The 27,254-nt window shown below is 43.4% G+C and overlaps 1 protein-coding gene across 1 annotated transcript in view; it reads left to right on the forward strand.

Annotated features, from left to right (window-relative positions):
* The first annotated feature begins 6,376 nt into the window (after positions 1-6,376).
* Positions 6,377-27,254, forward strand: part of ARID2 (AT-rich interaction domain 2) — a 581,863-nt gene continuing 560,985 nt past the window's right edge. The window contains exons 1-3 of the mRNA XM_030215750.1: positions 6,377-6,907; positions 7,091-7,184; positions 8,169-8,266. Coding sequence (XP_030071610.1) covers positions 6,816-6,907; positions 7,091-7,184; positions 8,169-8,266 — 284 coding nt within the window. The 5' untranslated portion in view covers positions 6,377-6,815. The remainder of the gene's footprint in view (positions 6,908-7,090; positions 7,185-8,168; positions 8,267-27,254) is intronic.

Below are 27,254 nucleotides of genomic sequence, written 5' to 3' on the forward strand. Positions count from 1 at the left end.
ATCCTTCCTCTAGACTCTGATTCTCTAATGGAGCCAGAGCAAACTGCTGAGACAAAAATACATTATTGTTAGGCTGGAAGTATCTGCAATACAAGCCATACTGGAGATAATGTCTCAGTGTTGCTTTATGTTTTAATCTTTTTATTGACATTTCCGAGCAATAAACAACACTTAAGATCAATGAGTACAGACAACAACCAGGTGTCAACTATTTGCCAGAAGTCCCCAATACCCCCAAAGCCCCCCCCCCCCAACCCTTTCGGGCTTGACAAGTCTACCTTATTCAACAGTTAACTATGGGCTCTCAGTGTAAAGGTCTCCTCAAAAGGTTCCACATGGCCTGAAACTGCTTTCCAGTAGCATGCAAAAAGTCTTTAACCTGTAGATGATCCAATCACAGTTGAGCAATCATTAATGTTCTCCAATGCTGTATGGTAGGGCCCTGTACTTCAAGCCATAAAGTAAGTTATCATCCTTTAAACCATCAAGTGGGCTTTGCACAGCAAGCCCTGAAGCTCCATAGTCTTTGTATCTGCTGTGATGTGAATTCCAAAGAATAAGAGCGGGTTCTGAGGAATCATGCAATCCCATAAGTGATGAATATATATCAGTAAACAAGTCCAAAATACCCAAACCACCAGGCAGTGCCAAAACAGATGCCCAAGCGTAGCGAGTCCTGCACTTAGGACAAGTTCCAGATGAAGAAAAGCCCACATGGTGAACTCAGTGCAGCAAGATATATAAGCAAAGAACAAATTAATAAAGCATTTCGTGTTGCTGAATGTTCAATATACAGTGGGGGAAATAAGTATTTGATCCCTTGCTGATTTTGTAAGTTTGCCCACTGACAAAGACATGAGCAGCCCATAATTGAAGGGTAGGTTATTGGTAACAGTGAGAGATAGCACATCACAAATTAAATCCGGAAAATCACATTGTGGAAAGTATATGAATTTATTTGCATTCTGCAGAGGGAAATAAGTATTTAATCCCTCTGGCAAACAAGACCTAATACTTGGTGGCAAAACCCTTGTTGGCAAGCACAGCGGTCAGACGTCTTCTGTAGTTGATGATGAGGTTTGCACACATGTCAGGAGGAATTTTGGTCCACTCCTCTTTGCAGATCATCTCTAAATCATTAAGAGTTCTGGGCTGTCGCTTGGCAACTCGCAGCTTCAGCTCCCTCCATAAGTTTTCAATGGGATTAAGGTCTGGTGACTGGCTAGGCCACTCCATGACCCTAATGTGCTTCTTCCTGAGCCACTCCTTTGTTGCCTTGGCTGTATGTTTTGGGTCATTGTCGTGCTGGAAGACCCAGCCACGACCCATTTTTAAGGCCCTGGCGGAGGGAAGGAGGTTGTCACTCAGAATTGTACGGTACATGGCCCCATCCATTCTCCCATTGATGCGGTGAAGTAGTCCTGTGCCCTTAGCAGAGAAACACCCCCAAAACATAACATTTCCACCTCCATGCTTGACAGTGGGGACGGTGTTCTTTGGGTCATAGGCAGCATTTCTCTTCCTCCAAACACGGCGAGTTGAGTTCATGCCAAAGAGCTCAATTTTTGTCTCATCTGACCACAGCACCTTCTCCCAATCACTCTCGGCATCATCCAGGTGTTCACTGGCAAACTTCAGACGGGCCGTCACATGTGCCTTCCGGAGCAGGGGGACCTTGCGGGCACTGCAGGATTGCAATCCGTTATGTCGTAATGTGTTACCAATGGTTTTCGTGGTGACAGTGGTCCCAGCTGCCTTGAGATCATTGACAAGTTCCCCCCTTGTAGTTGTAGGCTGATTTCTAACCTTCCTCATGATCAAGGATACCCCACGAGGTGAGATTTTGCGTGGAGCCCCAGATCTTTGTCGATTGACAGTCATTTTGTACTTCTTCCATTTTCTTACTATGGCACCAACAGTTGTCTCCTTCTCGCCCAGCGTCTTACTGATGGTTTTGTAGCCCATTCCAGCCTTGTGCAGGTGTATGATCTTGTCCCTGACATCCTTAGACAGCTCCTTGCTCTTGGCCATTTTGTAGAGGTTAGAGTCTGACTGATTCACTGAGTCTGTGGACAGGTGTCTTTCATACAGGTGACCATTGCCGACAGCTGTCTGTCATGCAGGTAACGAGTTGATTTGGAGCATCTACCTGGTCTGTAGGGGCCAGATCTCTTACTGGTTGGTGGGGGATCAAATACTTATTTCCCTCTGCAGAATGCAAATAAATTCATATACTTTCCACAATGTGATTTTCCGGATTTAATTTGTGATGTGCTATCTCTCACTGTTACCAATAACCTACCCTTCAATTATGGGCTGCTCATGTCTTTGTCAGTGGGCAAACTTACAAAATCAGCAAGGGATCAAATACTTATTTCCCCCACTGTATGTTTGTGTATGCCCATGAGAAAGTCTTGCAGCTGGGTAGTCGTAAGACGTACCTGCAAGTCTGAAGACCACTGATCCACTACTCGGGCATAATCAATCTCCTCCGCCATATTTTGCAGGAATTTATGATGAAAGACGAGGGGGACCTGCATCTGCCAGAGTCAAGGTGTCCGATATTGTTTCTTGCACGTTCTCTGTGAGATCATTCTACTCCAGAGACTGAATGTATTGCCTGAGCTGCAAGTATGCAAAATAATCCTGGGAGAGCAATGAGAATTCTCTCTGTAGTTTCAGAAAGGGATTTACCTTACCCTCTTTGGTGAGGACCTGCAGAAAATAGCACACATCCCGCCATGCCCAGTGTACAAAAGTGCTATGTCCTTGTCCAGGTGGGAAGGCGGGATTATCTCCAATAGACAAGTAGGGAGTTGTGGAAGCAGAAAAGTTGTGGCACCTACACAATGTCATACCTCCCTGTTGGTTCTCAGTAAAGTCCGCAAAGTGCCAAGTGGCAAGTCCCCAGTAGTATGAAGCACAACACTAAAGTGGAGGTTCGGTATCAGTCAAGTTTCCAGAGACGACACAGAGAAACTATTAGTGAACCTAAACCACTTATTTATGTGGCGCATGTCATTGACCACATTGAAGTATCTAAGATTAACCCCTTAGTGCCCAATGTTCCCATAATAAGCCATATGGGAACAAATTAATTTGTTTCCATATGGGAACATTGGGCACTAATGGGTTAAGGAGACTTACGCCACTAAGAGCCCGTGGAGTCGATAGGACACTTAATGGCAAACGAGGTCTTTTTCCCATTCCAAAAGTATTTCTGCAGAGCCTGCTGAAATGCGTGCTCATCTCTCTTGGAAAGAAAAATTAGGCTGCATTTGAAACTGGGACAAGAGAAAGGCCGCTCACATTTGTAATTTCCCATAAGTGTCATTCATCAGGTTGTGAACATAAGGGACAAGTCCACTGGCAAGATCATCCCCAAATATTTCAGGAACTGCTCTGCTCACGTAAAAAGAAAGGGCCCCTTCCACTGTGTGCGAACTGTAGGAATGATTGGGAAAGTCATGTATTTAGTCAAATTCAAAGCAAACCCAGAGACTTTACAAAAGCCATGAGGGCTCTCAGCAAAAAGGCAAAGCCTCGGGTGGCCTGGTCAATATAAGAATCAGATCAACTGCATGCACTAGAGTTTTGATCTGATGGTCAAAATATGCAGTGCTGTTTTTATTGATACGTAAGGTATTAAACACAACACTTCCTTAGGGACTGATGCACAAAAGTCCCGAGAAATAGCAAGTGATTCTCAGAAAAAAATCACATGCAAATGAGCTGCACAGACTTTTACCATGCAGCTCGTAGGGAAGAATGTCAGGGTATGCACAGAGCATCCGCTTGCAAAGCTGTGCATGCGTGCCCAGAACAGCCCTCTGCAGCATTTCACGACTTTCATACATGCATACAGGCTGTATATATGAAAGTCGTGTGTATTGCTGATTCACTGTCTTTAAATGTGAACTACGAGCTTACGCTATAAAGCCAAGGCTTTGCAGATGACGTAGGAAAACTTCCAGCAATGCTTTTGCAAGGAGCTGAGCTGCTGTATATAATTTTAAAATGCTAAGCCCATCGTGGCAGTCCAGAGCTGGGATGGCTGCTGCAGGAGGCCAAGAAGCAGCAGTAGCGGGAGGGAGCTGCTTTCCTTCCCTGCCGACCACCAGAGCTACCCCCAAGTTGGCTGTGCTGTGTGGAACTGCCAGTACAAAAGTGAGAAGATTCCACTGCTTATGCCTCATCTAGACCTCCAGGTAAATGTTGCTCGCTAAAGGTATGCAGGTTTAAATACTAATCAGCTTGTTTGCATGCGATTCTCATTGACTGCCACCATGGACTGGAAAAGAGCCCGCAGAATCCCTTTGTGCATCACCTGCCGAATACTGTGCTTGCTAAACTGTCTGGAGCCCATAAAAAACGCATGGTGCTGGCCCAGTAACTTTGTGCATCGAGCCCTTAAGTGTACTGCATCTATAAACAGGTAATATAAATGAAACTCACAGTTGGGATTAGACTTAACTCCAGTCCATACATTCAGTAAGGACCCATAAACACAACACACACTTATCAAACTTCCACTTACCAGATTAAACAGGACTAAAGTAACTTCACATTAAGTATAAACCCTGCACATTATGGTTGCAGAGCTCATGGTTCTTCCACCAATATCCCACATCATCTCTTGGCCTCCTAACATTCTAAATGCTGTGAACACCCTCTGGACATCCTAAAATACCTTTTGAATCCTCAAAGGTTCAACCCAGATCCTCAGCAATAGAGGTGTTTTAATCTGAATTCTAAAGACTTACCAAGAAAATCTGTATGAGAAGCCTGTTTGTTAGGATACAGATTGTTTTTGTATATGGTTGATTTTGTTGGTTTGTATGTATGTTTCAATTGTAAACCACTGAAAAACACAGGGATGATGTATACAGATTTTATTTTAAAGCATGAGTTGCTGCTTGCACTTTTGAAATACAGTATTTAGTGGGGAAAATGAAGCTCTCTTTTAAAGCAAGGTAAGACGCTTAATAAAACAACTAATACTATGACAAAGGAAAATGTATATTTTATTGTCATTATTTTTTTTAGTTTGTGATGAGGCTTGCTTTGCTGCCTAGGGAGACTTGGGAGTTGGTAATCTTCACTATTTTATTTATTTGATAAGTATTTTGTATCATATTTTAGCAGATTCGGTAAACGACTTTGGATTACAGTCTTGGGGAAAAGGTAGTATAGAAGCATAAAAAATAAACGAAAATTCCATTTTACAAGAGTATACACTAATAATATTCACTACTTGAACAAATGTGCGACTTGTGGCCGTTCTAATTCAAAGCTAGAATTTTTTTTTGTTAGATATCCTATTATGTATTCATACAACGCATATACTTTGGTATGCAAAACTATTAAATGCACTCTCCATTAAAAAACACGAAGAAAAAAAAAAAGATACCTGAGGTTCCACTAAAAAGGTATCAGATTTCACCAATGGCTTAAATTCATTTTTAAACGATTACACCTTTGTTGGAGCGTGGGTTAATTTTTTTTTCCCTATCCAATAAAAAGTTGCTGTCTACAACTCGTTCATTGACTTGTACGCTGACTAAAACAATAGACTTCCTACTAAACATTTACACTACCACTCCGCTTGCGCGAGAATATCATAAAGTTCTTTTGTTCTATGCTAAGCTGATAAAGCCACCTACATAAAATAAGAATATGTTTCTGTAAATAATAAGTCTATCACACGTAGAGAACAAACTTACATATGCTACCTGCCAGCGGGTTTTCCCCCCTCAACAGGGGAAAAACTTTGTATAGTTCAGACTCCTCCCATTCAATTGCTTACAAGTTGATTTGAGCAGAGTAGCAGGTTTCCAATTCTTTCTACTCAGTCTACTTCCTGTTTTGGTTTTAATAAACCAACAATAAACACACATTTTCTTTCTCAATGTTGGTCCTCCCTGCTTTCTTTCCCAAATGTCCCAAGCAACCCCCCCCCCCCCAAAAAAAGTCTATTTTTATACTCTTCACTATCTGTTTTTCTGCCACCCTCCCTTGCAGTTCCCTCCGTCTCGCCTTACTACTGCCGCAGCTTGAAGAACCAGTAGTAGCCGTTTATTTTCCTCCCTTCTATCTCTCTTTCCGCCCTGCTTTGTGTGAAGTTTGCGGCACATTGCAGATGAGCCCTAAGCGCGAGCGAGGCATCGGCTTCTCTATTGTTTCCCCGCCAGCTCCCGGCTGCTGAGCGCAGTGAGGGGAGGGGAGAAGAACTGCAGTACCCGAGGCCTACGGCTAGGGGTCGCTGGGCGGCGTTCTGGCTTCTGTAGGCCTCAGATCTTTTTGTCTATGTGTGTCTGTGTAAGAGAGAGAAGTGAATCCCGCCGCCGCGGTACAGTGTGTGTGTGTGAGAGAGAGATTGCATGGGAGCCGCGGCGTCGGTAGCGCACACTGTCAAAAAAGAAAGAGAAAAAAAGGCTACTCCAGAATTTGTGGGTTTTTTTTTTGGACAGAACAACACCGTACCAACCCAAACCATTCATTCGGGCAAGCGTAGCCATGCTCGGGCTCGTTAGCAGGCGGAAAAAATCGGCTTCGTTTCCGTTTGCTGAGCTGAAAGCTTAGGGAAGGAATTACCGAGGTTGGCTCTCCCGTCTTGTGTGTGTGCACAGTCGTTATTGTCACCCGTCTCTCTAATTCCTTTAACTTTTTTAAAAAATCCACTCAGCTTCTGGCCCGTGACTGAACGCCGGCGGAGTATGGGAGCCTTGGTATCTTAAGAAGCGAATGAGTGGGGGTTTTTAATTGATTTTTTTAAACCTCTTATTTTTTTATTATTTGGGGATTTTTTTTAAATAATGGCAAATTCGACGGGAAAAAGTCAACCCGACCAGCGGAGGAAAGGACTGGCTTTTCTGGACGCGCTGCGGCAGTTTCACCAGAGCAGAGGGTGAGGAAAGAAGGAAAAATATACCCCCTCCCCCCCAGGATGGAGGGGAGGCAAATTGTTAAAAGGGGCTAAAAAAAGCACAACTTTGACTGCAGAATTGGTGGCCGGTGGAGGTTGACAACAGTTAAGCTTTTGTTGTGTTTTTGTTTTGTTTTGGTTTTTTTTTTTTTGCCGTTGCTGCAGGTCGCGGTTTAAGAAGATCCCTGCTGTGGCTGGGAAGGAGCTGGACCTTCACGCTCTCTACACCAGAGTCACTACTTTGGGCGGATTTGCTAAGGTGAGTGCATGTGTAGGGGGAGAGTTTTTATTTTTTCGTTTGGATTTCCCTCTCTTCTGAAGAAGCGGAGGCGGCGAAGCCGGGGACTGGCGTGGCGGAGGCAGCAGTAGCCGGCCGGCGGGCGGGAGGTAGGCAAGGCCGGCCGGGATCGGGGTTGCTGGGGAGGTAAAGGGTGAGGGGGGGGGGCTGTTGATGACCCTTGCTGGACTGGGGTCATCTCGCTGACGAAATTTGGGGATCCGGTTTTGCTGTTTCTTTGCCTGGTTGGGCTGTGAGGCAGTTTCTGGTGTTGCTGTTGCTCTCTCTACAGAGAGAGGAGAGAGACCGAGAGTGTGTGTCTCGCTCTCCTCTCTCAGTGCAGTTTCAGTGCAGCTCAAAATTAGCGGGCATGTTTAACATCGATTATCGGTAGGGAGCGGGGGCAGGGGAGAGGATGATGCTGGCGGGGTACTGGATCTTCGCCTCAAAATCGAAAATAACAAAAGAACCAGACGTGGAGCCATTGCCATCTTAGGCTTCAAGGCTTGGACGAAATGTAGGCCGCAAAAAAAAAAAAGGCCTGAGTATTGGTGAAAGTATAGGGGATCTTTTTGCTCCCTCGAGTGCCTAACAAACTCCCTGTTCTCAACTGCAGGTGACAAGAATAGGCAATATTGATTTGGGGGAACTTAACTTTTTAAATGGAATGTGTTCGGGACAGTGGTGATGAGGGTGGACAGGAGGTGATATTTGCCATTACTTTTAACTGTTAAGGGCAGTAAGAAAAACCCAAAACGTGTATTAAAAACTGCTATGTTCAGAGATACCAATTTGGTGAAAAATGGGGGAATGTTCAGCAGCAGCTATGGGTATTATACAGTAAATGCACAGTTTATAACTAGGTAACTGAATTTGTTTTGGTGGATTGCAAAATATATTTTGCTATATAACAAGTGCTTCTCTTTCTTTGATACCACTGTGAGAGTGATGTCTGATTTTTGACAGGTTTCTGAAAAGAACCAGTGGGGAGAATTTTCTGAAGAGTTTAATTTTCCAAGAGGTTGTTCAAATGCTGCCTTCGCTTTAAAACAGTATTACTTGCGGTAAGTTCTGTTTGGCACTCATCTAGGAACTTTATTTGTAGCATTAAGAAATTGGCAACTTATATTTCCAAGACTAATTGAGACTTTACAAAAATACTTTTCATGGTTAAAAATCATATGTTCAGTTGAAATTGTTCATGTTTCTCAGGCATTATTTTGTTGTATTGATGATCCATCTTGTTGCTAAGCTGTTATGACTTTTGATTTCCACTATATTTATGGTTGAGGTGATATTTGTAGCATATCTAAGATAAAATCCTTTTGTAGGTGCTAAACTTGGAACACTTCTTTTTTTGTACATATTGCATATTTTGCTTTTGAAAGTTTTGACTCTAAAGGTTGCTATTATTAATCACATTTTCAAAAAATATGTAAAGGTGAGCAGCTTGTCTGCATTATTTATTCATGTGTTGTCTAGCAGAGTATGTACTTTCAATTTAGTATTTATACTTTCAATTTACTATTAATGTTAACAGTATATTTCATTTTACATTAAATCATAGTTCTTATCAAGAATGTTCATGGTAGGAACCTATATGATAACTTATGTTTGTGTAATTTGTCATTATATTTACCAGCAACACTCTTTATGCCTTTATATTCAATGTAAATGTTGTTGAGAATTTTAATTTAATGTTAAATTTCAGTAGGATGGTAGATAAGTAATGGTAGTGAAGTTATTTTTTAGTTTGATACACATTTTATATGAATAAGTGTATTATATAGTTGTATTTCAGTTTGTTACTCAGAATGCACACCACTCAGACTCGGTGGGATCTGTCAATTGGAATTAGGAAGTGCTGTTAACTGCACAGGTGCGCTTACTATTGGCTGTCCCAGATTGACTTCATTCTTGAAACTAGCGTACACAGTGCAGCATGAACACATTGAATTACACTGGCCTGGAGAAGTTAAATTGGAACAGATCGTTTGTATGAAGCTATGTTTAATTATGTAAAAATGATAGAAAACAGTGTTAGTCCATTAGAAATGAAATTAAGGTATGTTGAATACAGTTTATGTTAAAGCTTAAAAAAAAAAAGCTGTTTATAAAACTGAAAGCTTTTTGGATTAAGATTCATTCTTACTATTGAGCATGCGTTACTGATGTAGGCCCAGGAGCTTTGGTTTGAAAGGTAACTGCCTAGTGAAGATTTTGTAAATTGGGACAGAAGTCTGTCTGGGGCAATGACTCCAGATGGGTTAGTTTTGCGCAAGCCGTGACTGTAATGCACCTAACTCCTAACCCAGAGTGTTGTATGATCTTAGTTTCTCAAATTTATTGCTAACACAGTAGTACTTGCATTGTGGCAGAGCGTTTTCTTCTGGAGTTTCAAAGATGTAACATGTATAGGAAACCTTTCCAGGTGTTCTTGAAAATGCCTTTGATTGAAGCTTGTGGCACCCAAAATAATAGGTAATATTTCTGCATTTTTACCTTGGTCTCTTGTGAGATTCCCAGTATTTCAATTTATGAACATGCAGGATAATATAGCACATGAGAAGTTGTGTTCAAATGTAAAGAATAAAGTTTTAGGTTTTTCTGATGAGGTTCTAAACTTTTAAACATTTTCATATAAATTATATAATGTAGTAATGCTTTTATATACACATATTTTTTTTAATGAATATCTAGCACCTTTCTTTTTTAAGCACAGTTAATTATTTAGGCATACATTAAGTCAAGGTTTGAAAAACCCCAAGTGCCAGGTCGCTGTGGTAACTAAAAAATCAGACCTGATGCCTAGGTTTTGTCAGTAGAATGCATGGCAATGAGCAGAAAGCAAGGCCCATCAGTAGCAAGCTGGCCACTTTACTTTCTCCCTTCCACCATGGAATCTCAGGTGCAGGCACCGGTGCATGTAGTCCCCCCCCCCCCCCCCCTCAGCTCACTGCTGATCAGAAGGGGAAGGAAAGGAGAGGGGCTACGTGTTGGGCCACAGCCACCTCTTCTGTCGCCTGGTGCTGAATATAACCATGTAGTTCATTTTGTATTCAGTGCCAAAGTGGCAGAAGATATGGTCCAATGCACTGTTGCTCTTCTTTCCTTCCACTTGTGATCCTTAGTGTGCTGAGGCTGCATGGTGGCAGGGGGAAAGAGTGCTAGGTATCTTTGTGTTCTGGGGATAGGAGGAAAGGGAGAGAGCTCTAGGTGTTATGTTCTGCGGGGTGGGGGGAGTGAGAGCTGAGTACCTGTATGCTGCAAGGGTCAGGAGAATTGGGAGAAACTTGGGTTCTGCAGCAGAGGTAGAGGGAAGAGAGAGAGCTATTTGCTATGGGAGGAGGAAGAGAGAGAGTTGCGTGTCTCTTGTGTTCTGCGGGAAGGGGGAAAGAGATCTGGGTGCCTGTAAGCCTAGGGGGAGACCTGAGTGTCTGTGTGCTAGGGTGCAGGAGATGGGAAGTGTGTACAGGTAGAGGAGAGAAAGCTGGAGGGATTTAGTTGTAGGGGATGGTCATTGGGAGACAGCTGGAGGGTATGTGAGGTGTGGGGGTCATCATGAGAAAGCTATAGGGAGGTATATGCTGTAGGTAAGGTTTGGAGGTGGTAATTGAGAGCGAGCTAATGAAGGTTGTGTGCCTGAGGAGGTAGAGAGAGAGAGCGCTGAGGATTTGTGTATACCAGGAGCAGGGATGGAGATAGAACTGGTATGGGAGGTTGTGCTTGCTGGGGACAGAGAGGGAGAGAGAAAAAGTTGGGGTCTGGAAAGATGGCACACATGGGACCAAATTCTATAAATGGTTTTGAAAAATCTGTGCCAAAAAAATGCGCTAAACACTGTTCTATAAATGGTGTTGAAAGTTAGGTGCTGTTTATAGAATACCCTTAGCGCCAAACTTTAGATGCAGATCCTTGCAATTTAAAAAGGTGTGTGTAAATTTAAATTAATGCCAATTAGTGCTGATAATTGATTAGCACTCAATTATTGGCACTCATTGGCTTAAATTGCATATTTACCCAAATTTGCATGCACAATTTTAAGCGCCATTTATAGAATTTTGTAGATGGAGTCTTGCTAATTTAGGAGAAGATTCAGAATGGCAGAAGCAGCCCATAAGGATTTGTTATTGAGGAGGAGATTCTTCAGCAGCCTTGTTGGTAGGATCAGTTTCAAATTTTTTTTTTTATGGGGGTGGGGTGGGGAGAGAAGAATCGAGAGTCTTTACATTGGATGATAGGGAAGAGGGATTATGAGAGGGTACTCCGGGGATAGGGATGTGACGCAAAGACTGCCGCTAGGGTGCCTAGGTAGGCTTTAGTCTGCAGCTGCTGAGAGTGGGTGGATGAGCAATGGGGAGAGGTGAAACCTGCAGCTGTGGCCCAATGTATAGAGGCTAAAGCTGCAGCTTCTGAAGGGGTGGTGGTGGAGGTGGGTGCACTGCCTCACCTACCTTAGCAGCTGCAGCTTTATTTTCTCTCCAATTCTAGCAACCACAGCCTAAAGCCTTTCTTCCTTGCCAGATATGCTGCAGGTGGGTGGGCAATGGGGAGAGCAGTAGCCTCTTATCCACCTCTTTCCTCCTACTGTAATAAATAGCTTGCTGTACATCACATTAAGCACATTATGAATTTGTGATTTATAAATACGTATAAATACACGCGTTCTAAGGCTGCCTTCTAGATATTAAGAAAATTTATTGATCTGAATTAGATGTTTTCTTTCCTATTCCTTATTTTGTAAAATAATATTTTGCTGTACAGTTGTAAACTTAAAGCAGGCCTTGACAAATTTTCACTTAATCTAGGCCCCAGTGGTAGAGACCTCTTCTCCTTCTCTATCCTTCCAACATTGTCCCCAGTGAAGGTTGGGGAAGTGGGGAAATCCTTCCATATCATCAGTAGCTCTTTTAGAAACTGACTTAATAAGGCTCTTTTCCTGTTTTGTTTCTTTGGGCAAAGAAACTGTAATAAATCAGTTCCTTACAGTGCCTCTGCAAATCACTGACAAAAGCCAGTAGTCTCCCTTCCCAAAGCATGTGACTACACCCTCTAGATAGGTGGAACAGAGGCAGTTGTTTCTTTGTTTCACTTGTCACCATAGCCTGGGTCCCCACCAGTCTTTCTTGCTTACACATACCTCCTCCCTGCAGCCTTCACCCAATGTCTCTCGCGCTTGCACATACCAGGTCCCCTTCCTTCATCTATTCCCCTCACCTTGCAGGTTGCATTTTTAGAAGACACGACACGCTTCCTAGTCCCTGCTGCAATTCATCTCTCATGTAAACTTGAATCACGCGGTACAGGAAGTTTGGGCTGGTCTTGCAGTTTCAGTCCTTTGAGGCTCCTGAACTTCCTGCACTGCATGGTTCAAGCTTACATAGAGAGCCAAATAGCGGTGCAGAAGCAAGGAATGTACCATTTGAGGTAGTGCTTCAAAAAACCCTAAAATTAGGGGGGTATGAAATCCTGGGCGCCAGTGTAGTTTCTAGGTGCCCGGGATTTGTTGAGCCCTGACTTAAAAATAGCAATGCTTGAACTGTTCTTCAATAAAGAAGGTTCATTTACTAACAATTAACACCTTTATTGTAAGCTATTTACTGCAGGGCCCATAGAAATAAAATGTGCCCTATGGCAGATAATGTTGTCATTGTTCATTAACTGTTAGTAAATGACCCCTAAAATGTGTACATCACTAGGTACTTTTAAGTAGAAACTGACAATGTATAGTGTTTTTCCTTTCTTGTTCTGCCAGCCAACAAAGTATAACAAAATAGGTATTTAAAATAAGTGTTCAACTATCTTAGTTTTTATCCATAATTTTACAGTATATCGAGATGTATAGTAACACTTTATGTACTTTAATCCAGGTTAAGTAGTAAATGTTTAGGTTATAGAGGACAAGGACTGAAGCTTCTAAACTTGTGGGTAGATTAACAATGATTTATAGTCGGCTAACATTAAAACAGCTTACAGTCTAGGATGTTGTCTTGAATGGGATTTAGTAATATCACATTGTTAAAATATTAAATTTTAGTACTGTTGTAATGGTTTAATAAGTAAGATCTGTTGAATGGTACTTTAGAAATGACAGAGTTTGTAAAATACAGGTATATTTTGATTCTGGGCTTTGATATACAATTTTTTATATGCTTCAGCTGATAAATCTCATTCTTTCTTTGCTACAGATGCAAATGTTCTTTCCACTTTTCTTCAAGTGATTGCTTTGCTTAACTACATAGTAACATAGTAGATGACGACAGAGAAAGACCTGTACGGTCCATCCAGTCTGCCCAACAAGATAAACTCATATGTGCTACTTTATGTGTATACCTGACTTTGATTTGTATCTGCCATTTTCAGGGCACAGACCGTACAAGTCTGCCTCGCCTCCCCCCACCGGCTCTGCCACCCAATATCCGCTTAGCTTTTGAGGATCCACTCCTTCTGAGCAGGATTCCTTTATGTTTATCCCACTCATTTTTTAATTCTGTTACTGTTTTCATCTCCACCACCTCCCGCGGGAGGGCATTCCACATATTAGTGCATTGACTTTGGATCACACCTACAGTGTTCCACTAGTGAAATAATGTGTATGGCTTCTCTGAATTTTATGTTATATTCATTTGCTGGTTAAAATCAAATTTCCAAGTGACAGGAAGCATGGGGAAAAGCAAATAGAACATGAAATAAAAAAAGGCCATGCATATTGGTAAATACCTGCTGTACCTGAATGTAACTTGCCTTGATATACCATTGAAAAGGCAGAAGCTAAATCAAAAGAAAACAATAATGGCTCTTAAAATGTTGAGGAACTTTTAAGGAACTTCATGGAATGCAAAGTTGGGCATAATCATTGATCGACACACTTGAAAAGCTGAGAAAATATGATACTGAAAACACTTTTTTTCTTAGAATCCGGATTTGCCTAACTGGCCTGTTTTTTAAGAGGCTTTCTCAGGTGCCACAATGTTCTTATGTAAATATTTTTTGTGATTTCATTAGTCTTAAATGAAAAATGTATACTTGTTCTGTATGTATATATATATATGTGTGTGTGTGTATATATATATACAGTGGGGGAAATAAGTATTTGATCCCTTGCTGATTTTGTAAGTTTGCCCACTGACAAAGACATGAGCAGCCCATAATTGAAGGGTAGGTTATTGGTAACAGTGAGAGATAGCACACCACAAATTAAATCCGGAAAATCACATTGTGGAAAGTATATGAATTATTTGCATTCTGCAGAGGGAAATAAGTATTTGATCCCCCACCAACCAGTAAGAGATCTGGCCCCTACAGACCAGGTAGATGCTCCAAATCAACTCGTTACCTGCATGACAGACAGCTGTCGGCAATGGTCACCTGTATGAAAGACACCTGTCCACAGACTCAGTGAATCAGTCAGACTCTAACCTCTACAAAATGGCCAAGAGCAAGGAGCTGTCTAAGGATGTCAGGGACAAGATCATACACCTGCACAAGGCTGGAATGGGCTACAAAACCATCAGTAAGACGCTGGGCGAGAAGGAGACAACTGTTGGTGCCATAGTAAGAAAATGGAAGAAGTACAAATGACTGTCATCGACAAAGATCTGGGGCTCCACGCAAAATCTCACCTCTTGGGGTATCCTTGATCATGAGGAAGGTTAGAAATCAGCCTACAACTACAAGGGGGGAACTTGTCAATGATCTCAAGGCAGCTGGGACCACTGTCACCACGAAAACCATTGGTAACACATTATGACATAACGGATTGCAATCCTGCAGTGCCCGCAAGGTCCCCCTGCTCCGGAAGGCACATGTGACGGCCCGTCTGAAGTTTGCCAGTGAACACCTGGATGATGCCGAGAGTGATTGGGAGAAGGTGCTGTGGTCAGATGAGACAAAAATTGAGCTCTTTGGCATGAACTCAACTCGCCGTGTTTGGAGGAAGAGAAATGCTGCCTATGACCCAAAGAACACCGTCCCCACTGTCAAGCATGGAGGTGGAAATGTTATGTTTTGGGGTGTTTCTCTGCTAAGGGCACAGGACTACTTCACCGCATCAATGGGAGAATGGATGGGGCCATGTACCGTACAATTCTGAGTGACAACCTCCTTCCCTCCGCCAGGGCCTTAAAAATGGGTCGTGGCTGGGTCTTCCAGCACGACAATGACCCAAAACATACAGCCAAGGCAACAAAGGAGTGGCTCAGGAAGAAGCACATTAGGGTCATGGAGTGGCCTAGCCAGTCACCAGACCTTAATCCCATTGAAAACTTATGGAGGGAGCTGAAGATGCGAGTTGCCAAGCGACAGCCCAGAACTCTTAATGATTTAGAGATGATCTGCAAAGAGGAGTGGACCAAAATTCCTCCTGACGTGTGCAAACCTCATCATCAACTACAGAAGACGTCTGACCGCTGTGCTTGCCAACAAGGGTTTTGCCACCAAGTATTAGGTCTTGTTTGCCAGAGGGATTAAATACTTATTTCCCTCTGCAGAATGCAAATAAATTCATATACTTTCCACAATGTGATTTTCCGGATTTAATTTGTGATGTGCTATCTCTCACTGTTACCAATAACCTACCCTTCAATTATGGGCTGCTCATGTCTTTGTCAGTGGGCAAACTTACAAAATCAGCAAGGGATCAAATACTTATTTCCCCCACTGTATATACACGTTTTTTTGTTTTGTTTTTTGCGTAATTGTGAATACTCCAAGGGTGGGGATTCCAAATTTGATAGCATCAACTGCAGAAAGAAAATGTTTGGTCTTCATTATATAAAAAATGAATTAACTTTATTAATTCATCATAAAGAAGAATTCTGGTCACCGCATCTAAAAAAAGATATAGTGGAATTAGAAAGGTACAGAGAAGGGCGACAAAAATGATAAAAGGGATGGGACAACTTCCCTATGAGGAAAGGCTAAAGTGGCTAGGGCTCTTTATACAAAAGATGGCTGAGGGGAGGTTTATAAAATAATGACTAGCGTGGAAAGGGTGATCATGAATCACTTGTTTACTCTTTCCAAAAATACTAGGACTAGGGGGCACGCAATGAAACTACAAAGTAGTAAATTTAAAAACAAATTGGAGAAAATATTTCTTCACTCAATATGTAATTAACTCTGGAATTTGTTGCCAGAGGATGTGGTAAAGCGGTTAGCTTAGCAGGGTTTAAAAAAAGGTTTGGATATCTTCTAAAAAGAAAAGTCCATAAGCCATTATTAAGATGGACTTGGGAAAATCCACTGTTCATTTCAAGGATAAGCAGCATAAAATGTATTATACTGTTTGGGATCTTGCCAGGTACTTGTGACCTGGATTGGCCACTGTTGGAAACAGGATACTGGACTTGATAGACCTTTGTCTGTCCCAGTATGGCATAGCTTATGTTCTTATGTAAGAAGATGTATTTCAGTTTTCAAGTAAGTTATTTAGAGCATATGAACACAGGACTTGAAAGCTCATGGATATCATTATCTTTGGATAAGTCTGTTTTGGTTAAATAACAGGAATTGCAACCTGCAAAGAATCCAGTTTTCTGTTGCAAAACAGCCAAAAAAGTAATTTGGAGGTTTAATTTATACATTGATTTCCCAAAAGGCATATATAATTTCAATATATTTGATATTTTGATTTAAACAAGCTAGTTTGATACCTGATTTCATTAGATTTTTCTAATTGTATAGTGGTGGCTAAAATTAATGAAGGTAAACTCTTACTTGAAATAGTTCAGCATCAAATAGCTTGGCTCACTTTGTGGAGTTTTGAATACATTTGCTTTGAGCTCTCTGCCATGTGCAATCATTCATATTCTATGAGTCTGCAGTGAAAAATCAACGTCCACCTTCCATTGACCACTGATAGACTTCATTAATGTAGGGAAGTGAACAGATAAGTCCTAGGAAACTACTGGAACTGGTGCAAATTAGCCTTTTCATGGTAATTAAGACAAATTAGTAAAGCATTTTACAGACAGTTTCTATATTTTATAATGTTAAACTCCAGATTTTGAATAGGGACAGCATATAGAGATAAGTGGGGGATAAGAGGCAATGTCCTATTGTGGATTAAAACTGGTTAAAGATAGAAAACAGAGGGTTGGGTTAAATGGTCAGTATTCTCAATGGAGAATGATAGGTAGTGGGGTTCCCTGGGGATCTGTGCTGGGACTGCTGCTTTTTAACATTTTTATAAATGATATAGAGATGGGAATAACTGGTGAGGTAATTAAAGGGGTCTTTTACTAAAGATTAGCGCATATTATCTGTCACAGAACCCATTTTATTTCTATGGGACCTGCTGCAGATAACATGAGCTAGTCTTTAGTAAAAGACTCCATGAATTTGCTGATGACACAAAGTTATTCAAAGTTAAGTTACAAGAGAATTGTGAAAAATTGCAAGAGGACCTTATGCGATTGGGAGACTAGGCATCCAGATAGCAGATGATGTTTAATGTGAGCAAGTGCAAAGTGATGAATGTGGGAAGAGGAACTCAAACCATAGGTACGTGATGCAAGGTTCTGCTTTAGGAAAAGGATCTAGGTGTCATCATTGATGATACGTTGAAACCCTCTGCTCAGTGTTCAGCAGCAGCTAAGAAAGCAAATAAAATCTTAGGAATTATTAGGAAAGGAATGGAAAACAAAACTGAGAATGTTGTTATGCCTTTGCAGCACTCCATGGTGCAACCGTACCTTGAATACTGTGTGCAGTTCTGGTCACCATATCTGGAAAAAAGATATAGTGGAATTAGAAAAGTTACAGAGAAGGTTTATGAAAGTGATAAAGGGGATGGGACATGGGGGCAACTTCCCTGTGAGGAAAGGCTAAAGCGACTAGGGCTGTTGGAGACACATAATATACTGAGTGGATTGGAACAGGTAGATGGGAATCGCTTGTTTACCTCTTTCCAAAAATACTAGGACTAGGGGGCACGCAAAGAAGCTACTAAGTAGTACATTTAAAATGAATCGAAGATAATATTCTTCACTCAAAGAGTAATTAAACTTTGGAATTCGTTGCCAGAGAATGTGTAAAAGCATTTAGATTAGCAGGGCTTAAAAAGGTTTGGATAATTTCCTAAAAGAAGGGTTTAAAAAAAGTTTGGATAATTTCCTAAATGAAAGACCATAAGTCATTATTAAGATGGACTTGGGACAATCCACTGCATATTCTAGGATAAGCAGCATAAAATCTGTTTTACTGTTCTAGGATCTTGCCAGGTGCTTCTGACCTGGATTGGCCACTATTGGAAACAGGATACTGGGCTTGATGGACCTTCGGTCTGTCCCAGTATGGCAACACTCATGTAGTTATTTCCAAATCTGTTGTCTTGCATATATTCCTTGTGGATATCCTGAAAACTCTTCTGGCTGAGGGGGCTCACAGGATAGGTTTAGAACCATTGTCCAACATTTATTAAGCTGTAGCTGTGGTGAGAGGAGAATCTCAAGAAGTTAATTTCTCTGACCAAGTGTAAGTTCATACATGACTGCCATTGTTTTTTTTCCACTTTAAATTGGTTCTGCATTACCATGTCTTTAACAGATTCTGCTGTGGAGTTCTGAGAGTGTACTCCATACTGCCTTTGGTGTCTGCTAATGACCTTAGAACAGTTACTAAATAATTTGTCCTGTTCCATCAGCCTCACTATGGGGTATGTTTACTAAGGTGTTTTAGTGTTTTTAATTTGCCTTTAAAGTTAAGGTGGTTAAACACTAATGTGCCTATACATTTCTATGGGCACCTTTTAATGAGCATTAATCATGCTAACAGGTCCTATAGCACACCTTAGTAAACATAGGCGCATATCTGAATTGGCTAGAGTCTGGGCCGTGGGATAATCTGTTGTACTGGTGAAAGGGATATGGCTATAGAGCATAAAGTAGGTTTGTAAAGTAAGCAAATTTTCCAAATAATCATGAACAATATTGGTGATAAAAGTTAAAGAAGTGCAGTTTGGTTTTTTATAATGTAGTCAAATGAAACATAACAGTTGAATTTTATGCAGTGATTATGTTAGTGTCTAGAAAAATAGTTCTGTTTGAAAACCTGATTGATACTCTCAGGAGCATCTCCCAACCGCACCTTGTGTGATACCCTCTTAGCGCCCTTTCCCCACCCACAGGGGAGAAAATGGACAGAGAGCAGTTTTTAACACCCTTGTCTCCCTTGTGCCCTGTGCAGTTGCTCCACTCACACAGCCCTTGGGCATCCCTGGATATACTTTAACTTAATAAGGAGTAATAAAAACATCCCATGAGTCTTGCATTCTTTTGTTTCATACATGAAACAAAAAAAAAAAAGAGAGTTAATATTTTCCATGGCTTGTCTGTGGATTAACTAACACTTTCAAAACATACTGTTATTAATGAAATGCACAGGCAAGAGATGATTCTATCTAAAGGTGAAATCTGTGCAATAATGGTTTCTGATTTATATCAAATGACTAAATATATAATGTAAATTACGTTATGGACTTTATGGTATTTTTACATGAATTTAAACTTTAAATTTTGCTTACATGGTAGTTTGTTTACTTTTCTCATGCACAGTTTACCAAAGAGCAACTTAATAAAAATGATAGTCTTTAACATCCTTTTTCTGTTAGCCCACTTGAGTTTGTAGAAATAAAAGGTTATTATCTGCAGCTTATTTAAACTTTTTTAAAAACTTTATTGGTCTAAAAATATAATTGATGTATTGGAACCCGCAAATAGCAGTAAAGGGCAAGTAATGTGGGACCTGTTAACTTTTTCAATCTGGCAGCTAATTTGTAAATCAAAATTCATAGTATTTTAGGGGTCTTAACTTTCTAGTTTGGCTTCCTGTTAAGGGGGGGGGGGGGGTTCAGTGGATACTAGCCTCGGGTGAGTTGATGAAACTTAAGGGGTAGCACATTGACTTTCAGCTGGCACCTTTTCCTATAGATCAATCACTGGTTTCTGTTTGCTCCAATCTGCTGGTTGAGTTGGAGGTGGTAGGCTGCCTTTTGGGCCTTTCTGAATGGATAGATAGGTATACTTAAGTTTAATTAAAATATAGTGACACTATTTGGCATAATCCATACATTAGGGCTAATACGAAAGTACTTAGCTGGAAAGCATTAGAGCTCTGTGGCATATAGTATATATTCATTAAAGGAGGTGAGTTTATACCCTTTCAGACCTTGCAGGAGAGATTACCTTCACGCAGGTCAATATTTTCATCGGTTGCAATTGCGTCATGTACTTCAGCATAGTGACCTGCGGTTAACATACCTTAATATGAAATTGCCAGCGAGCTGTTAAAGTAATTCTTACTTATTGGAAAGACACTTCAGTTCTTTCTGTGCAGCAGTGGTGGAACATTGTATCGACACTATGAAGGGGTTTTGTTGGAAACACAAAGAAATGTACAAGCTGCTCGTAACTATTGGGCGAACTTGAATATCATTGTAGTAGGTTCTGTAATAATGTGATGTATTCCTGATGCTGTTGAGTTGTTTTTGTTAATCTGTTGTGGTTTTTTTCTTATATTCTTGTATATTTGAATAAAAGATTTGTACTAAAAAAAAATCATAGTATTTTGCTATAAAGTGTGCTAAAGGTGACAAAGCTTTAGAATCTGTAGGTCAGGAATAATTTGAAAAATGGTATCTGCTTTGTTAGTCAACCTTTATATGGCATAGACACAACTGGTTAAGTAGTTACAGTAGATTCATTTGTTAGAGCATCTGGACTTCTTTTTTCAATGACCTGGGTATTGTTACATATAGTATCGTAGTTAAATGATGTCAGATAAAGACATATATGGTCTGCCAACAAGGTGGCTAGAGTCGTACCTGTCATTCCATGCTAGTTATACTCCTTCATGATTATAAACACAGTTTTCATAAACGGAGAGTAGTCGGCAAGACATGATTATGATTACCCTCTTTGGAAGGTACATTGGAATTGAATAGGAAGTATATCCTGGAGTTGGTTAAATCTCTATCTCTTTCTTGGAAACCATTACATCTTTCTTGGTGGGGTTGATTGGAGACTATTAAAATGATGCTAATGCCCAAAGTTAACTTTATCCTTAGTATGCTTCCTATCCTTTTTCCGAAAGTTTTTTTTTTATACTCGGATAATATCTTAACTAAATTTTTGTGGAATAATAAGCCTCCTAGATTGCCTGAAAACTCTTAAAAACACCAAAGGAAATGCGGGTGTGCTCTTTCCTGATTTTTTTTCGTTTGTTACCACAAAGCATTCATTTTAGGTCGGGGCGTCATACTGGTTGATAAAACCGCTACATTATGAACCTGTTTGGTTAGCAATGGAGCAACTGGTGTGGGGCTTTTCTTTAAGTCCCCATCTCTTGCCTTTATTTATTCTAGAACGAGTGAAAAATAACAATATAATTCTTTCCTCTTTCATCTTGCTTGCATGAACTTGATAATTATATGAATTTTCCAAGCTTTTGTTCCCTCATTCCACCTTATGGGGCAACCCTTTAATCAAAATTAATAAGCATCCTTATTTTGGGAAATTTGGGCAAAAAAGTGGGATAAGGACAATTGCACAGGTGTATTTCATCCTGCTTGTCTGACATTGCTGCTTGGATGTCTCTTCGCCATCTGAAGCTAAACATGACTAAAAACTGAATTTCCTCATTTCCCCCACTAAACCCACCTCCCCTCTTCCCCCATTCTCCTATCTCTCTAATGGCTCTCACATTCTCCCTGTCTCCTCGCTCGTAATCTTAGTGTCATCTTTGATTCCTCTCTCTCCTTCTCTGCACACATTCAACAGATCGCCAAAAACCTTGTCGTTTCTTTATCTACAACATTAGCAGAAATTTGCCCCCTTCCTTTCTGAATACGCTGCCAAAACCCTTATCCACACCCTTGTCACCTCTCGCTTGGATTAGTGCAATTTACTTCTTACTGGTCTTCTGCTCAGTCATCTCTCTCCTCTCCAGTCTGTCCAAAATTCTGCAGCACGGCTTATTTTCCACCAAAATCGTTATACCCACACTAGCCCACTCCTCAAGTCACTTCACTGGCTCCCTGTCCGCTTCCGTATACAGTTCAAACTTCTCTTACTGACCTTTAAATGCATCCTTCCTTGTCATCAAGCAGATGAAGCCATTACGTATGGGTTGTGTCCATCAACCAGCAGGGGGAGATAGAGAGCACTCAACTTTTCACAGTGCCTCATGGCCAGCTAGCTCCACTGCCTCTTCAGTATTCTCTATCTCCCCAAGCAAGGTGGCTGCAGCTTCTTCGAGCTCCATCAAAAATCTGCCTGGGGGTGGCTCCTGGCTTGCCAGTTGTTAGTCGTGGTGTTAGAGGCTATAGCAGCTTCACTTTGAAGGCACATAGGTCAGCCCTTTCCCTGCCTTACCCATGCCCCCGTGGATGTGGACATATTAGCTTGCTTTTTCCCTGTCCTTTCCCAATCAATGGATGCAGGCACATTGGTTTGCCTTTCCCTGCCTTTCCCACTTATCTGAGCCTCCGGAGTGTTTTTATTTACCTCTTTTGCCTCTGCTTTCCTCACAGCGGTAAAAAAATAATAATAATAATAATTAAAGTCGCGTCGCGCTTAGCGCAGCAATCTTGGAAAAGAGGTTTTTTCTTGAGATTCTTCTGCAGGACCGGAGCTGTGATACTCGGTCTAGTGAGGTAAGAGTGTTTTCTGACTCCTCCAGCGTGGGCCCGCGATCGGGACGTTTTTGGCGCGAACCACCATTTTTGAATTTTAACCGCTGTTTTCGGCGATAGCTGCAGAGACTGTAAAGCGCTGTTCTAAATGTGGCAAGCGCAAATCAGCAGAGGGGCTCTGTAATTCGTGCTGTACAGACGGTAGAGCCGGCCCGAGCATGGCGAGCGGCGATCTTTCGCGCTCTGAGCTGGCAGCAGACGCCATTTTGGATTTTCCACATGGCGCGGCCTCTGTTGCGACGGAGAGCCCTGAATCCGGAGGGGGGGGGGGTCCTCTGAGTGAGGTTAATAATAGAACTGATAGCTCTGGCAGGATCCCGGGCGGTCAGGGAGCCGGTTTTCTCCCCTGATTTTGTTTTAATGCTGCATAGGGCGTATATGCTTAAAAGAGCTCTTCCACAGGGATCTTCGTACCCTCTGCCTGCCCCCCGCCCCCCCCCCCCCGGTGGATCCTGGCCTTTTGGAGTTGGCTTGCCTGTTTCTTATCCTCCTGATAAACGCAGAAGGGCTAATTCCCCTTCTGAATGTGGCGCCCCCCCCTCTCTTCTCCCCCCCGTGGTCGGGCTATGAAGATTCTGATGGGTCTGGCAGAACTTATTGGGCTGAGGAGCCAGAGTCGGGTGCAGAATTGCCACAGGAGCTTGATGATCCGTCTGCGGTGAGGATTTTCCACCGCGAAGAGCTGCCAGCGCTTAATTCAGATGCCTTACAAGCTCTCTCGATTGAAGATCCTGGGAGTGGCACAGCCTCCTCTGTTAATCCAAGGATGGCTAGTTCCAGAAAGCCTGCTCGAGCCTTTCCTTTGCATGACTCCATCTAAGAGCTTATTGCGGCTCAATGGGCTGACCCCGAGGGACCTTTGAAGGTTGCCAGAGCTATGGGGCAATTATACCCTCTGAGTGAGAAACATTTGGCTCGCTTTGCAATGCCTAAAGTGGATGCCCTGGTCACGGCTGTGACAAAGAGAACTACCCTCCCTGTTGAAGGAGGTCTAGCCCTGAAGGATATTCAAGACCGCAGGCTTGATTCAGCTCTGAAGCGGTCCTTTGATTGTCAGGTCTCACTGTTCGGGCGGCTCTGCATGCAGTTGTTATGCTGCTAGAGCCTGCCTGGCTTGGTTACAGCAGGCAGTGGAACAGCCCGGTGATGGAGCGGAGACCTTATCTGAAGTGGCTCCGCGGATGGAGTCGGCCTTGTCCTTTTGGCTGACCGCCCTTTATGATATGGTCCAGAGCTTTGGCTAAACAAATAACTGTAGCAGTGGGCGGCTCGCCGCACTCTTTGGCTACGACATTGGGCGGCGGACATGGCCTCTAAGCAAAGGGTTGGTGAAGTTGCCCTTTCAAGGCCTTCTCCTGTTTGGTGAGGAGCTGGAAAACATTGTTAAGGCCTGGGGGAATCCAAACCCTCAGCGCTTGCCCGAAGATAGGCGGAAGCCTTCCTCTAAGGGTCAGGCGGTCTGCTCCTCTTACAGGACCTCGCTTCTGTGAAGCTAGAAGGTACCGCCCGGGGCGTGCTGCTGGGTTCACTTCTCGTGCCCACTTTCAGCAGAGAAACTCCTTTCGCTCGGACAAACGTTCCGCAGCTGCCGGGTTCAAGGCCTGGAGTTCAGGGGCAACCCTCTCAATGATGGTGCGCCGGCCCCCTCCTTGTTTCTTGTCATAGGAGGAAGACTTCCCCTCTTTTCGAGGAGTGGGCCAAAATCTCCGCAGATCAGTGGGTCTTGGACCTGATCAGAGACGGATACCGAATAGAATTCGATGCCCCGGTGAGAGACGTGTTTGTGAATCCCGATGCGGTTTCTGCCGCCAAACGGGCGGCGGTAGAGGAGACTTTGCACAGTCTGTGCCAGATAGGGGCTGTGACCCCGGTGCCCTCCCGCTGAACAAGGTCTAGGCTGCTACTCCATTTACTTTGCGGTGCCACGAAAAGGCGAGTCTTTTCGCCTGATCCTGGACTTAAAGAGCTAAACAGTCCTTAAGAGTGCGGCATTTTCACATGGAAACCCTGCGCTCCGTCATTGCGGCGGTACAGCCAGGAGAGTTTCTCACGTCTCTGGACCTGAAAGAAGCTTACTTGCACATACCAATTTGGCCCCCGCACCAGAAGTTCTGCAGTTTGTGGTGTTGGGAAAACATTTCCAGTTTCGGGCCTTGCCTTTTGGCCTTGCCACAGCTCCCCGAACCTTCTCCAAGGTAATGGTGGTAGTAGCTGCCTTTCTCAGGCAAGAGGGTATCCGATTTCACCCGTACCTAGACGACTGGCTCATCAGAGCAGACTCAGAAAAAGAGAGTCATCTAGCTACAGCCAGAGTGGTTTCAGTCCTTCAATCTCTGGGCTGGGTCGTCAATGTGGCCAAAAGTTACCTGACCCCCTCGCAATCTCTAGAATATTTGAGGGCCAGGTTCGACACAGCCTCGGGCTATGTGTTTCTTCCCGAGCAAAGGCGGTGCAAGCTTCAGAATCAGGTCCGTCTGCTCCTGAGGATACCCGCCCGCGAGCTTGGGACATTGGTCCAGCTGTTGGGATCGATGGCGGCCACCTTGGAAGTGGTGCCATGGGTGAGAGCGCACCTGAGACCTCTACAGTATTCTCTACTTCAACGATGGTTTCCAGTATCTCAGGATTATCAGTACAGACTTTCTTGGCTCCCTGTGGCCCGCCTCCGTATGGAGTGGTGGCTCTCGGACAGCATGTTGCGGCGGGGAATGCCGCTGGCGCTCCCTGATTGGTGCCTAGTGGTGACAGATGCCAGCGTGAAGGGCTGGGGCGCACATTGCCAGGGGAAGCATGCCCAGGGTCTGTGGACGCCCGACGAGTCGGAGTGGTCAATCAATCGCCTGGAGTTGAAAGCGGTGTTTCTGGCTCTTCTGGCTTTTCAAGTGACCCTGGAAGGATTGGCTGTCCGGGTGATGTCGGACAACACGACAACAGTGGCCTACATAAATCGACAAGGTGGCACTCAGTGCAGAGCTCTAGCCGCGCAGGCCGAACAAATTTGCCACTGGGCCGAGCTGCATCTACAGTCCCTGTCAGCAGCTCACATTGCAGGTCGGAGCAACGTGCAAGCCGACTATCTAAGCAGGCATCAGATCGATCCAGCGGAGTGGGAACTAGCAGACGATGTATTCCTGCAGATATGTGCCAATGGGGCAAGCCAGTGATGGATCTTATGGCGACCAGTTCCAATTCCAAAGTCCTCGCTCTGCCGGGTTGGATGCCTTGGCTCAACCCTGGCCCCGGGGCTTGCTGTATGTCTTCCCTCCGTGGCCCTTGATAGGGCGAGTGCTCCTGCGAATTCGGCTGCATCCAGGAGAAGTGGTGCTCATCGCCCCGGATTGGCCCAGGAGGCCTTGGTATGCGGACCTCCGACAGATGCTGTTGGAGGCTCCCTTTCCGTTACCTCTGGTTCCGCACCTGTTGTCACAGAGTCCGGTGGCCATGGAGGACACCTGCCGCTTTGGTCTTATGGCATGGCGATTGAGAGGGCGCAATTGAGAGATGAAAGGCTACTCAAATAAGGTAATTTCCACTCTCCTGCAGACCCGTAAGCGCTCCACTTCCGTGGCTTATGCCAGGATTTGGCGCCAGTTTGAAGTCTGGTGTGTTTCAAGAGCGCTTCTTCTCCGTTGCGGGCTCCTGTCTCGCCGATTCTGGACTTTTTGCAGGATGGTGTACACAAAGGCTTGGCCTATAATTCCCTGCGGGTGCAAGTGGCAGCATTGCCCTCCCTGCGTGGCAAGGTTGAAGGTGTGTCCTTAGCTGCTCATCCAGATGTGGCACGGTTTCTTAGTGGGGTGCTTTGGCTCCGTCCTCCCGTGCGGGCACCTTGTCCAGCTTAGAACCTGGGGTTAGTATTGAAGGCCCTTCAGGGGGCTCCCTTTGAACCACTTCGGCGTGCTTCAGAGAAAGATTTGACACTGAAGGGTCGTCTTTTTAGTGGACATTACCTTGGCGAGACGGGTGTCAGAGCTCCAGGCGCTGTCCTGTAGAGACCCTTTTCTGCAATTCTCAGAGTCAGGGGTCACGGTTCGGACCGTGCGTTCCTTCATGCCTAAGGTGGTTTCAGCGTTTCACCTAAACCAGCCTGTTTTTCTTCCCTCCTTTGTTGAGGAGGAGTTTCTAGATTCATTTGGGCAGTTGCACCTTTTGGATGTGCGCAGGACTCTGTTGCAGTATCTGCGAATTACAAATTCTTTCAGGACCTCTGATCATCTTTTTGTGCTGTTTGCAGGTCCTCGCAGAGGGTCTTCAGCGTCTAAAGCCACTATTGCCTGTTGGCTCAAAGAAGCTATCTTTTCAGCATATCTGCTGTCTGGCCGGGCTCCGCCTGAAGCCTTTAAGGCACATTCCACAAGAGC

This window comes from Microcaecilia unicolor, chromosome 10, assembly GCF_901765095.1.
Source record: "Microcaecilia unicolor chromosome 10, aMicUni1.1, whole genome shotgun sequence".
Lineage (NCBI taxonomy): Eukaryota > Metazoa > Chordata > Amphibia > Gymnophiona > Siphonopidae > Microcaecilia > Microcaecilia unicolor.